General features: G+C 40.4%; 1 protein-coding gene across 1 annotated transcript in view; it reads right to left on the bottom strand.

Moving 5' to 3' along the window:
* COL25A1 (collagen type XXV alpha 1 chain) overlaps positions 1-14,585 on the bottom strand; it is a 426,642-nt gene that overhangs the window by 103,070 nt on the left and 308,987 nt on the right. Inside the window, exons 12-13 of the mRNA XM_026659846.2 lie at positions 2,654-2,680; positions 519-563 (exon numbers count right to left, since the gene is read on the bottom strand). Of these exons, the coding sequence (XP_026515631.1) occupies positions 519-563; positions 2,654-2,680 (72 nt within the window). The remainder of the gene's footprint in view (positions 1-518; positions 564-2,653; positions 2,681-14,585) is intronic.

Here is a 14,585-nt window from a genome sequence, read left to right on the forward strand (position 1 = left end):
CTAGCTATCTTTGCTTACCTGATTTATGTGTATTTTTATAGCCAATCATTGATTCTGTTATATTTCACGACTCTCCCTGGGAGTTCAGAAAACTAAAGTTTCATTGTATGAATTGGGAAATTAAAAATTATTTCTAATGAGACATAGTGACTGAGTATTTGTCTACATGAGGCATTTCCATTTAAGTTATACTGGTGTCTTTTTAAAACTGGATTTAGTTAAAGTGAAACAAACCTCTGTGTGAACACTCTTAGTCCAGTTTCACAGTGGCTTGTTTCAGTTTCACTTAAACCTGTCTCCAGTTGCCTTAAGCTAAACCAGAAAAAGTCCTTCAAATAAAAATAAGAATGTCAACAGAGTCTTTGGCAGCAAGTTAACAAAATCCATTAAAAATCACATCTTTGGTTATATCAGTGCAATTCTTTCATGTAGAAAAACTCTGACTGGCTTTAGAAACACAAGTAAATAGCATTTTCAGCTCTGAAAAAGAAGGCTAAAAAGTTTCATATTGAACTCACCATATGTCCATCTATTCCTGGAACACCAGGCACTCCAACAGAACCCTGGTGGGAACCATAGACTTGGGTTTAGCAAGTTTAACAGACAAACAAATCATAAAACATGTCAGCTCTAAACCCAATACTTTAAAGAATTATGTTGAACACATGCTTGCCATAAGTGCAAAATGTTTTTTAAAATAATTATTGTTTGTTAACGGTAAGAGCTCTTCCCACTTGACCTTCTGCACTAATCAGAAGTGTCCTAGTGTTATAATTATTGCACTACTTGATGTCCTACTTCATTAACCAAGTTCAAATGGCTGATTATATTGTGATGATCTGAAACCTTCAGTACAAACTAAGGAGTTATAATTCAATTCCACTAACCACTCTGCATGAATTTGGAAGACTGAGCCCCCTACATTTAGTGTTTGGACCTGTGTGATCAAAAATATTCATATCGGGAACCATGTTTCAAAGCTACCAACTGGTAGCACTGATCTATCTTTGGTACTTTTAAGGGATACGATGGAATAATTCTGTCTGGCACTGCAAGCGATAGCCACCCTTTTAAACTGCTTTAAACTTACTACAATCAAAACTTTAAAAACCACTATAGCTCAAACAAGTAGACCTGAAGAAAGAATTTAAAAGAAATCGGCACTGAAATATAACATTGGAGGGATCTTTTTTATAAAGTCTTAGCACAAATTCAAACTTCTTTATGATGCATTGTCTTTTTGTACTAACTTGTACAACTAGCATTATGAATTTTCAGTGACAATTCAGAAGGTGAGGAAAGCAGCAGTACAGTATGTGCTGACATAGCGGGTTTTTTTTAAACAGTAAGTTTCAGTGAAAAAGTAAATTGAAACCATCCATTTATCTTTAATTTATAAACACCTCCTCAGCTTAGATCAGAAGTGTCTGAGCCTCTTTAAACAGGCTAGTTTGTTCTAAAGGGAAGGGAATTGCCAATGGTGGGGTGTACTGTTGCCTAGGACTCTTTTAAACAAATCTAGAGCCACCTGCAAAGCCATTCATTTGGGTCCACTTTCTGCAAGACCAAAGAATCAGTGCGGGACCCTCTCCCCTCCATTCAGCTATGCACACCAGTTAGAACAGGGGTAGGCAACCTAATGCACGCGAGCTGATTTTCAGTGGCACTCACATAGCCTGGGTCCTGGCCACCAGTCCGGGGGGCTCTGCATTTTAATTTTATTTTAAATGAAGCTTCTTAAACATTTTAAAAACCTTCTTTTGTTTTAAATGTTTTGTTTTAACTGATGCCAAACAACCCACATTTCAAAGAATGCTGTGCCTGTGACAGTCTCAGAGACAGAAAAACAGAGGATAATATCATTCCCACCTGTGAAGGATAACTATACTTTTAGGTTTTCTCTAGATGATTTTAAATCATTACATGATTTTTATTAAACATATTCGACTATATTGTTTATCTTCTGCAATCACTTTTCAAACAATTTGGCCTTCATGATAATTGGGTCACACACTGGCAAAGTGCCATCACTAGTTTTTATTACCGATATATTTAGTAGTGTTCTAATGGTTCAATCCCATAAATCCTTGGTTCATTCCATCAAACTGCAGCAGTCAGTTCTGATGAGTCTAAATAATGCTGAAAGCATTCACAGGAAGTCAGTTGTCAGGTTACCATAGAAATAGGAAGACACCGGCAGGCCACCTGAATACAGCCAACCAAACACCATTTATCAGCAACACCTACATCCTTTATTTCTTCTGGTCATTTTTTTGGTCATATGGCACTGATCTACTTGAGTAAAGACATACATTCAATTTGAAACTTAATCCCCCACCTTTCACAGTGTTTTAAGTTTGGTTTCATAGTTATACAGTACTTGAATAAAGAAAATTATAGTGACCTTTTAACCTGCAAGTTCAGCAGACAGATTGAAAACAGTCTGCTCTGCATTGCCTGAATTTCCTATAATGGGCAAAATTAGAAATCTTGTGTCTCACATTATGTAGTTGTATTTTCGGAAAACAAAATTCACAGACTATACTAACTACTTCAATGTGGTGTACAGTAGCTAATTCCATTCACCTCTCCTGCTTGCAATTTGGCACTAGAAAGTATAATCACTTTCACAGTATTGTTGTTTATACTATACCTTTTGTCCTGGAGGTCCCTGAGGCCCCTGAAAAGGGAAAATAATGTAATTAGCATAATAATGTAGCCAATTTAAGCTTAAATGACCAATTAAAAATGCCCTATTGTGTAAGCATTCTTATGTTGGACTGAAACCAGCTGATGTTTTGGACATCAAGGAAAAGTAAAACTTTCTGCTGGAAATGTACAATGGATCTTTTCTCCTCTCTTTTGGAATAGCATTAACTACACACCGAAAAATTCAGATTTCCCCCCTTTTTTAATCTTTTATATTCCATTCTGTCTGTTTCTTCTTATAGTTGCAAATGTGTCAGCATTTAGAAACTAAGGCTTTTATGCTTCTGATATCAGCTAAGAAATAGGTGTGCTTCCACAATTAAATACCTACATCACATATTTGCCTGCCAATGTAAGGGATAGATTTAAGCAATGAACATTTTTTGGGAAAAAAGGTACATAAACTCCCCCTCCCGCCAACACACACCTCTCTTAGTCTAGGGCCAGTAGCTGAGCAAATCGGCATAGCATTTGTGGGACTTTTACAGTGCTTTTATTCTTCAACACAGTTTAAAAACATTAACCAATTATTCTTAACACCACCCTTGAGAAGTAGGGAAGCATTATTATCCCTATTTTACAGATGATCAGAGAGGTTAATGGGCTGTTGTCTTAAAAAAAGCACTTAAACATCTGCTTAACATTAAACATGGGCTCAAGTCCCGTTGATTTCAATGGGACTTCAATGGCCTGGATTCTCCATTCCACCCAAATGGAGCTTGGCTGCAGAGAAGAGGCAGCAGGGAAATCGTGCAGCTCCTAGATCCATGTCAGTTGGTCCTGGAGGAAGTCAGACCAGCTCCAACACAACTCCTTCCTGTATCCCTCTTCCTAGGCAATGGACGAGGGGAGGTGGGGACAGCTGTTGCAGAAGCTGGTTCTGCCACCTCTTCCAGCCTTATACCCCTGGAGAGATCCAAATGCAGGGGAAATTCTTTACTGGTCTGGTATGTCCATTGTCTCTGTGCTGCCTGAGTGACACAAAGCAAATGGAGGAGAACACAGAATCCAGCCCATTGTGAATTGCCCCAAGTCAAAGAGGGGAGCAGTACCAGAACTGGAGTTGTTTAGACACTCAGCTTGCACAATGAAAATGCTGCTCTGAAATATAGGGATGGATTTTACTTTATAGGCATATGCTGTGAAGGCAGGGCAGAGGTTGCCAAGGGACACAATGCCTCCTGGAGTTTCCTGGCACACAGTGGAAGAACAGCCATTACAACATTCCTCAAGAGAGCGAAGTGTGATCTTCACCCCATTGCTGGCCAGTGGAGATAGAGGCCATGGGAATGTCCATGGTGCAGAATGTGCTCTGTTCAACACACTCTCCCTGCCACGATAACCTTCTGCACTTTTCAACTGTTCATCCCCATAGATGTTGGATGACACACCACAGCCATCACCATTGCTAGCATGGATGAGCTCCAACGGTGATGAATTATGGGTCCTAAAATTGCTAGTAGGGATGGAGTTATGTAGGTTTTACATGTGGATTTATGTGACTAACTTTGGGCATCCAAGTTTGAAAACTTTAGGTTAGTGCCTTTGGCTGAAGCTTTCGCTTAAAGGCCTCATACAGAAATAGAATGTTCTCCTGTTTCACCATCAGAAACCCTATCACTTTCAGGCACTAATTCCCTGGACTAATTCATTGCTGGATTGGATTTCTCATGAATAAGGATAGCTCATTATTTAGGTTCCAATCCTGCCCCACTGAAGACTATGTGGGTTTTGCCATTGGCATCAATGGGAGCAGTATTAGGGCCCGATTGTGCAATATTCTGAGCATTCTCCTTTCTGTTGACTTCAGTGCCTGATCTTGTGAGATGCGGAAAGCCACTTGTGAGGTGCTGAGTGCTTTCAGCTTCCAATCTTCAGTGGGAATTGAGTATGCTCAGCACTGGGGAGGATCAGGACAGTGGCCGGAACTGCTATCTGGTTTACTAGACTAGAGGAGAAGTCCTTCCAGGCCACAGATTTCAAGAAACTGTAGAGTAAGTCAGCTCTTATTTCCATTAAGTGGTTGGTGTTTGGTTATACGGTCTGTTGGTGGCCGAGAGGGTGGGGAATGCTGGATGTGGGAATGAAGGAATGCATGTTTCTTGATTGTTAATCGTGGGTGGCACCAAAGTGCAAGAAATTTCAAGGTGAAGTTGAAAAAATAGTAGGATGTTGATAGTGTGTGTGTGTCCAGTTGAGTGCAGTACATTGGGTAAGCGGTCAGGGGCATAAAAACATACGGTGATAATTTATAAGGTGTATTTCTCTCTCTCTCTCTCCCAGATTGAAAAAGGAGAGAAAGCTTTTCTAGTGCCAGTCACCACGACACCCATTAATTTAGAAACTCTCAGCCGAATCCCTCACCCTTATCAGATTCCCCTTGTGCTACTTGCAGCAATGCTACAGCTTTCCACATAGCTGTGCTAGTGAGCAAAAGGGCTCCTTGCACTTCTCCTGTATCAAGCATACTTGATAACTGTTAGCATCCTCTAATAACTGGGATCAAGTAACTCAAATAGAGAGGTGTACTGTGGGTGGTTACATCATCCCATTACTCCTAATAGCTGATAAAAAAGGATAAACTGTGGAATAGTGGGAGCACACCATATTTGAGCATTATTATTATTGTTTATATAATGACTGTGATGTGTGAGGCACTTTATATACAAAGTGTCTGCCCTGAAGAAATACAGTTACAATGTAGGGCTCTTAACCATTCTATTGAGACCAATAGCAGTTTTGCACTGACTTCGGTGTATTGGAGCCATGGCGCTACCTCCCTCTGTACTGGCCAGCAGAGCTGGCTGACCACAGAAAAGAGCACACATTGCAGTGCACCCCGTTAGGGGCACAGCAATTGCCACACCAAGCATACTGGAGCTCCCACTCAGACAGTACAGCTGTAATGCAGGAGAGTGGCCTGAAGGTCTGATAGAGCCCTAAATGCTTAAGCATCAGTATAGCAGAAGGTAGCATCAGAGCAGGCGTTAGCTAGACTGAAGAGCTGAATTTTGATTAGGGGTCTGAAAAAGGATAGTAAGGTCACTTGGTACACAAGACGAGGGAGACTGATCCAGGTACATGGGGTGAAGTGGAATAAGGCCATCAAAAACACTGTTACATTGACCATGCTATCAAAAATAGCACCCCTATAAACCTTGAGACATGCAGTATAGTGCCTCATACACCTCCGATGAAAACAATAGCATCATAACAATGAGTTCTTTAAAGGAAGCCTGTACCAAGAACCCTTAGTCCAGATTGGAAGGGTGAAAAAAAATTTGGATGACAGCTTAAAAAACCCATGGTACTGTTATAGCAAGGGTTTGGCAGGGGATCTCTGGCAAAATTTGCCCTCCCCCAACTGTGGTGCTCCTGTTCTTTGCTGACCTCCATCACAAACGTAGCTGCATTTCAGTGGTGCTCTATGTACATACTTTTAGAAGTGGTATCTCTCTATGTTTCTTCTAAGGTATCTCTCACTGTGGTATTGAAGAGCCATATGAGATCCTTCAGCAGAAAGTGACTATTTAAATAGAAGTTAATATCATTAATATATTATTGCTATCTCCAGGAATAAACTGTGAAATGTGAATTTATTAATTATATTTGGGGCATTTCTGTGTCTAGTGCCAGAGGCTTCTACTCTGCTGAAAAGTGATGTAATCTGTGACCCTGTGGCTGTGCCAAACTAGGTGTTTTCCCTAGAATTTCCCACCATTGCTACCATCACTCCAGCTCCACCAGGGGCAGTAGTAGTTGGAGCTCTAGTATAGACAGGGCTACAGGCAGGTGGTTTTAAGTACTGTGTCTAATTCCATTGGTGATTTTCACAATAGAGTTCCTGACATTGCTATCAGATGGAACTGAACTTGTAGTGGCAATTGAAAGAAATTTGAATTGAAATGGCAATTGAAAGAAAACCCTAGCTCAGATAAAGTCTAAATGCATGCAAACCCAATGGAAGAGATGGTAAAATACTTCCTAAAGTGCTTTTAAAATGGATTAACAGTTGTGCAAAGAAAATAGTGGATGATATTTTAAAATTAAGTATTTTATGTCATTATTAGTGTTCTTTTTATGGTGCTTAAACCCAAACCCGTATTAAACCAGGTTGGAAATTGTTTTCCTGTCTCTTCCATTGAGCTCTTACACTACTTGAGTCAGAGATTATATCACTCTTCAGCAAGATGGCTGCCTCCAGCACTAAGCTCAGAAATGCCAGTTGTAATTAAAAACTTACCCAAAATGATACCTCTCACAATTTATTCAGGGTGACAAGTGCTTCTTACCCTGCATCTGACGAAGTGGGTATTCACCCACGAAAGCTTATGCTCCAATACTTCTGTTAGTCTATAAGGTGCCACAGGACTCTTTGGCGCTTCTTACCCTGTGAACTTCCAAACTGCTGAGCTCAGTTAAATGGGAGCAGTATTCCTTTGACGGATTGCCCTGTGGCATTGGGACTGGGGAAGATTTGGCACTCAAAGCTGTGTGGAAACTTTATGCAACTGATCCACTGATGATTCCTCCCCCACCCACCTTCCAGTGGTCTCCTAGGTAGAAAAATGAAAATGTAGCCATTTATATACCAAAGGAGAGAACTTAGTTAAATACCAAATTTTAGCATGTTCTGGACTTCCCTTAGATTCTATTTTTAATGAGTTGTCTACAATTTCTAACAAAGCATGTTGGAAGCCTTCCCTTTTAGAATAATATAGGATTGATACATATGTATATTTGAAGTGTTCTTTTAGCCGGGTTGGTCCCAGGATATTAGAAAGACAAGGTGGGTGAGGCAATATCTTTTATTGGGCCAATTTCTGTTGGTGAAAGATACAAGATTTTGAGCTACACAGAGCTGAAGAAGTTGGTCCAATAAAAGATATTACCTATCCAACCTTGTCTCTCTAATATATGTATATAAGCACATAAGTAAAATATCCGGGAGGGAAATGATTTTAATTACTTTTTCTTATTAGGACTGTAATTAGGAGCACTTGCTACTCTACATGCTAAACTAGGAACTAGGAAACGAAATGTAAAATGTATAGTATTTTCCCATTTTTTCCCTGGAATTGGGAGAGGGCTGTGTTGCCCGATGGACTGGACCCCTTTTAGCTCTTGGGATAGCTCAAGAAGCATCTGCAGAGAGGCTCAGTTTTCCAAACAGCATTCTGAGGGCTGGTCCACACTAAGCCCCCAGTTCGAACTAAGATACGCAACTTCAGCTACGTGAATAACGTAGCTGAAGTCGAAGTATCTTAGTTCGAACTTAAAGGTACTTACCGCAGGTCCACACGCGGCAGGCAGGCTCCCCCGTCGACTCCGCCTACTCCTCTCGCGGAGCAGGATTACTGGCGTCGACGGCGAGCACTTCCGGGATCCATTTATCGCGTCTAGACAAGACGCGATAAATCGAACCCAGAAGATCGATTGCTTGCCGCCGAACCAGCGGGTAAGTATAGACGTACCCTGAGTCTTTTCCTTCCATAGCACAGCTCCCTCAGGAGCCACGTTCTGGTCCCTGCTAGTGGCTGCAATGAAACCCTTCTCAGCGGTGCTTTGCAGCTGCACATTCAACCAGGATAATATCTGGGTAGCTATTTATTGAATTTCTGGCTGAACTTGAAAGATATATGCTGCATGAGCACCTTCTCCTCTTCCCCATCTCAGTTCTACCTTTCGCCCAAGCCCAGAAGCCTTTGCAGTGTATGGAGACAGGTGAAACACACAGTAGTCTTCACTAGTGTAAGGCCCTATCTACATTCCTTTGCTACTTTCCACATGTCTAGCATAGAGTAGCATCTGGCCTACTGTCACTATCACCATTAGCAGCAGAAAGGAGGTTATTGTAGTTAAGGAACAGGGCTTGGGGACAAGTGACCTAAACCTAATTTCTATTTCCACTAATACTGAAGATGCTCATGTAGCTTATCTAAATCTACTAATCTCTTTGTGCCTCAGTCCCCTGTGCAAATTGGGATGATAATACTTATCTATTTTACTGACCTGTTGTGAGACTTGGGCCAAAATGTTCAAACCTGATACCTAAAGTTAGGCTCCTAAATCCATGTTTCATAACCTAAATTAAAGTGGCCTGATTCTGAGAAACATTGAGCTCCCTGAAATCCCACTAAGTCAATGGGTGCTGCAGGTGCTCAGCATATTTGAAGAGTACGCCACTTTTATTTAAATTCTAATGTGGACTGGGAAGGCTAACTTGAAGCAGTCAGTTTTCAATACCTTGGCTGTAATGCCTGCACAAAATAGGGAGCTGAAAAATGCTAAAATACAATAAAAATAAAAGTGTAGCTTCTGCTAATCAGAGGCCATAAAAATCTTTGTAAAGCTTCTTCTTTAAACAGTATAATATCTTAAGATACACAGTGAGTAAATTAGCTAGCTAATATCTCAGAAGGTAACACAGAGCATTACCAGAGATGGAAGATAGGTTTGAGAATGTCTTCTGGAGTCTAACCACTGGCACATATGTTCTGAATGAGAGACTGGAGGGAGGCTGTAGTTCACAAGACTCTCATATTGCTAATTGTGTATAATTGCAGAGGGGAAGCTAATTGATTGCTCCAGCTGATTCTAAGGCTACGTCTTCACTACGGGGGGGGGGGGTCGATTTAAGATACGCAAATTCAGCTACGCGAATAGCGTAGCTGAATTCGACGTATCTGAGCCGACTTACCCCGCTGTGAGGACAGCAGCAAATTGACCTCCGCGGCTCCCCCGTCGACGGCGCTTACTCCTACCTGCGGTGGTGGAGTACAAGCGTCGATTCGGGGATGGATTGTCGCGTCCCGACAACACGCGATAATTTGATCCCCGAGAGATCGATTTCTACCCGCCGATTCAGGCGGGTAGTGAAGACGTAGCCTAAGTGTGTGTACAACATATTGCACGTGCATCCATCTGATGCCAGTGGAAAATGGGATATCCTGGGATAAGGTGACCCAACAGGTTTGTGTGAGTGTGCATGTAAAAGCCAGAAGACTTCCAAATGGGCTTTAATCACTACTTTGTGAATTTAATTGGTCTCTGGAGTTATGTCTCCTTAGGGTTGAGAACAGCAAAGATGAACCAATGGAGGTGTGTCCGATGATTTGATACTTGGGTGTTCCCTGGTTAGTAAACACTGGGAGTAAAATCCTGGTGCTACTGAAGTCAATGGCAAAACTATAGACTTCAGTGGGACCAGGATTTTCTTCTGAACTGCCTTACACAGCCAACTCTCCTATTAAAATGAAAAAGTGGGGGAAAGAACAGAATAATCATTATATTGTCTAACATTTTTAAGCACAGTCTGTTAACTATGTGTGTTTTAGCAAGTTACAGAACAGGAAAAAGTGTTATAGTGAGGAGGAAATATATAAATCCGTTCTGTAAATATTACAATGTAGTTCAAAAGTAAAGTAATTTCAGATTGTAATATTTTAGGAAGAATCACTCAAGGTGTTTTTGTATCCAATTTCAAATTACCTAGATGTTTAATGTTCAAGGAAATGTAAGAAATACGAACTCTGACCATTTTTATTTGTATGTCTGGTATAGCACAGATGATTTGTTTTACAAGATATCAAATTTCGTGGATAGCGAATGTAAATGCCAAATGAGAAAACGTAATGAAAAAGTAAAGGACACGTGAGTGCTTTTGCTTATTGAGGCATATTTATATTAGATGCTTTTAAAACATAATGAAGTAAAACACCTCTCAATGGCAATAAATAATTGTATCAAAGTGTGATACTGTGACTTTAAAAAACTCCTCCGTTACCTACTTGCATGTTGGTGTGATGCTTGAGGTTTCAACCCAGACCAGTAAGTGGCTGTGTCACCGTCTGCCCTGTAACCCTTGGTGACTCTATGCTGTGCAGCTTTGGCTCAGGGCCCTGATACCAGCAGCAGCTGGCTCACAGCCTAGTTATTACTTGCAAGGTGACACCAAGAGCCCTTCCAGCCCTGAGTTTTCCCCAAACCGTCTCCCCTGCAGTGTCCAGTCCCACTCACTGGAACACTCGCAAAACCTCACAAATTCGCTGCTCCTTTAAAGAGACAGTACACATTTTGTTGCTCCCTGTATGCTCGCCCTACAAAACTTCCAGCCCCTGCCAGCCTGAGGGCAGAAAAATTGAAATAGAAATCTGAACCAGGGGACAGTGTAAAGCTCTAACCTTATATAAGGGGTGAAATCCAGGCTGCATAGTCCATGAAGGTTTTGTCATTATCTTCACTGGAGCCAGGATTTCACTGATCCTGTTTTGTATGCACAATGAGCACATGAAGAAGTTTTGAAAATATGGTCCTGTATGGCTCCAAAAGGAGACTTGCCCCATGCAGTGGTAATTCATTCTTATAGTACATATTTATGTTTAACTGCATTTGGCTTTAGTACTGGTGAAGTCAACCGGATAAAACAATAGCTAAGTAAGAAACAAGCTAATTATCAGATAGGAAACTTCACATAAATTCTGATTAAGTAGTGGCCTCAATGCTATATGTATTCACTGATGGAAAACAACAGCAGCAACAATTAATTAGTTTTCATATAGTGCTTTTCTTCAGCAGATCTCTGTTGCTATGGCATCCCAGAAAATGTAAGTGTCATTCTATTTGATAATAACATAAGTACAGAGGAGATAATTAAAAATTGAGCAATATACTCCTGGAACTAAACTATGGGTCACATCCTGAGCTGAGGTAAATTGCTATAGCTTCAAGAAAGTCAGTGGAGAAATGCTAGTTTATAACAGCTGAGGATCTGGCTCAGTGATGATAACATTTTACCATTTAATTTGGTTTGCATTATAACTTCAACATTTCAACTTTGGTTCCTTTTTTGGGTCAGTTTAGGTTCCCCGATGTTTGCAAAACTTCCCTTTGAACAAAGCGTTGACGTTTATGTGCATAGATTTGCATCCATTTATGCCACACAGTTTGTGAATTAAAGTAAAACTCAAAATTTCTAGAACAAGAGAGTAATTTATGAATTTAAAGGGTGATGTGCCAAAACTGTTCTCCTCAAACTTTTTTTTAAAAGAATAGTAATTTAAAAAATACCAACAAAAATTCTCCACTGTCCCGCTGTGATTTCATGTATATGGCTCAAAATTTCAGTTTGGCAAAGAAAGATATTGTTAATGCATTCTCAGGGTCCCAAGTGGATAAAGAAAGTAAAAATATCCATTGTATTTTAAAAGATGCTTTCAGAATCAGTTAAATGTTAACATACATCATACTTAGTTAACTGCCTCCCATTGGATTTGCTGGTCCATGAGGATAACAGAATGAGCGAGTTACTGGCAGATCACATAGGGAAGAACTGGGGTGAATTCAGTCCTTCATTGACTGAAGGAAGGACAAAAGCAGGGACAGCACCAACTGGAGGAGCCAGGGCTGAGCAGCCAGAGGACAGGAGGACTGGTAAGTGTAGACTAGGGATGAAAGGGGAAAGTATGGAACACTAAAGAATTGGTATGGAAGACGCCAGCAGGAGGGGCAAGATGTCAAACACGTGGCGGGGGGCGGGGGGAGGAGAGCATGGGTGGAGGCATCAACAGAAGGAGGAAGTGAGGAGACATGCCTTTTCCTTCTTTCATGAACTTGCTCCTCCAGAATAGGTCATGTAGATATAGAAAGAAAGACACACAGGAAAGAAATATGCCCAAACTGATTTTTTTAACTGATAGCACTGCAAGAGCTCAGTGATAAATGGTGCAAAAGCTAGAACTAAAAGGATTAGATGCCTCCAGTAATGCCACTTCAGGATAGTAAAACCTCCAGATAAAGTCCTGGTACTGCAGAAAGCAGATCTGATAATTCAGTAGTAGCATTCATCCTCTGAGTAAATACAGAGCAAATACTCCAGTCTGATGCTACACATGCTATTCCATATGAGGTGCTATTTTTGGGATGAGATTAGCACCAAGAGCTGATCATCTGTGATCATTAAAGCTATGATGACATTTTTCACAAGAATAGGGAATTTGTCTGCCTGAACAAATTGCAATTAAGGCAAGTATATTTTGCCTGTTACATGCCTCTTTTGCAACATGCTGTCGCTCAGGTTTGGGCGTTTGTTTTTTTTTTGGTGGGAGAGAAAGGACTTTTGCAGTAGACAGAGACCACCTGACTTAAGTTGGCCAGCTGGGCACCCAGCACCTTTAATCTTCAGCAGTTTTCTCATTTTGGAAAGCTATAGAAAATATCAGCTGGATAGAGCCCAAAATGTTAATTATTTGTGCAACAGCCCTTAAATACTCCACTGGAGATATTATAGTACATCCGTATGACTGTACAGTATTCTGTACTAATGTACTGAAAATGTACTGCATTTGTAGAGTGCATAATTTGTTAAGCATTTAGAATTTGGGCCATATGAACCATGCAAAATATTTGTACATCTGTTGCTGCTACAAAACCCTTCATTTGCATATTTACACATGCAAACTGATTTCATTTTCTTATTTACTGGCTTACACACACAATTTGTGCACATATGTTTTGTATAGCTTACCTGTTGATCAGATCTTTGAAAATTTGGCCTAACACCTCAGTATCTTAACTAGTTACATGTTTTTTTCCTTTCAAAATAGAGAGACAATTATCCATTCTGAAAAACAACTAAATCTAGTTTACTCACAAACACGTGAGGTATATTTAAAACATACAAAAGCATACTAACACATACTATATTTTCATATGAGACGCCAAACTAAAACATGCAGAGACTTGATGTATAGGAACATATTAAAAAGGATGAAAAACCAATGACTGGCATTCTTACTGGCACTAGCACTAGCAACTCAAAACAGCCACGTAGATTTGTGTTGGAGGAAGGAATAATTGCCTCAGGATTTATAGGCTGAAAATTTGACTGCCAACTTTTAGCCCTTAAGTTGCAAATTGTAGCCAACTTAATTCTAAACTAACCTCATCCAGGATTTATATTGACTACACTGCCAGAATGGCACAAATGGTGCATTACAGCTTTGTCTATATCCTACATGTATAAAAGCAAAATTATTAAACTGGTGTAAATTCCCATAGCTCCACTGACTTCAGGGCAGACTTCACTGAACTCAATGGAGCTGTGGGAATTTACATCAGCTGACGATTTACCCCTCAGGATTTCACCAAACTTTAAACTAATAGCACTTCACAGTCTCTGTTTTGACATCCCCTTTAAGTTTATTTCATAGAGTTAGATTATTTTCTTTTTCTCCATATGAAAATTAATAGGTTTTCAGTTTCAAGATTTGTCACTTTGAGAATTCAGGGTCCGATCCTGCAGTCTTCTTCAAGGGTGACAGTTTCTTATGAGACAGGACTCCAGGATCAGGCCCTTATTTTGCATATCTGAAAACAACAACATATAGGTCATGTTTTCTAGAAGACTTGCCCAGTGAAAATGGATAAAGGCAAAGTTGTTAATCCTACAGACTTTATATGTAGCTTGGGGTGGTTTTGCACTGGGGATGATTATTGTAGCATGAGACTTTTTTTGCATCCCAAAAGCAAAGGTCCATATTTACCACCAGTATACTCTGGCTGCTTTGCACTACTCTAGGGATGCAAAACAGCTGTACGCTTGGCTTACTTGACTGTTAAGCCAGGTGTCCAGCTGCTCTGTGCCACTGATGCGGCACAAAGCAGCTGGCACGTACCACTGAACTTGACACAAAATGCTTTAAGAAGTGTTTAAACACTCCAAAGGCAGACTGCGAAGCATTCATAAAAAATAGTATAAGAACATTAATATTTCAGTGCCAGAGTTGAGGTTTCCTGTCACAAACCACAAATGAGGCACTCATTAGATTGCAACCAGAAATTCTAACTCCTGGTACAAAATGATCAGCAATTCAATT

The sequence above is a fragment of the Terrapene carolina genome, unplaced genomic scaffold (genome assembly GCF_002925995.2).
Source record: "Terrapene carolina triunguis isolate 2854851 unplaced genomic scaffold, T_m_triunguis-2.0 Scaffold706, whole genome shotgun sequence".
Taxonomy (NCBI): Eukaryota; Metazoa; Chordata; order Testudines; family Emydidae; genus Terrapene; species Terrapene triunguis.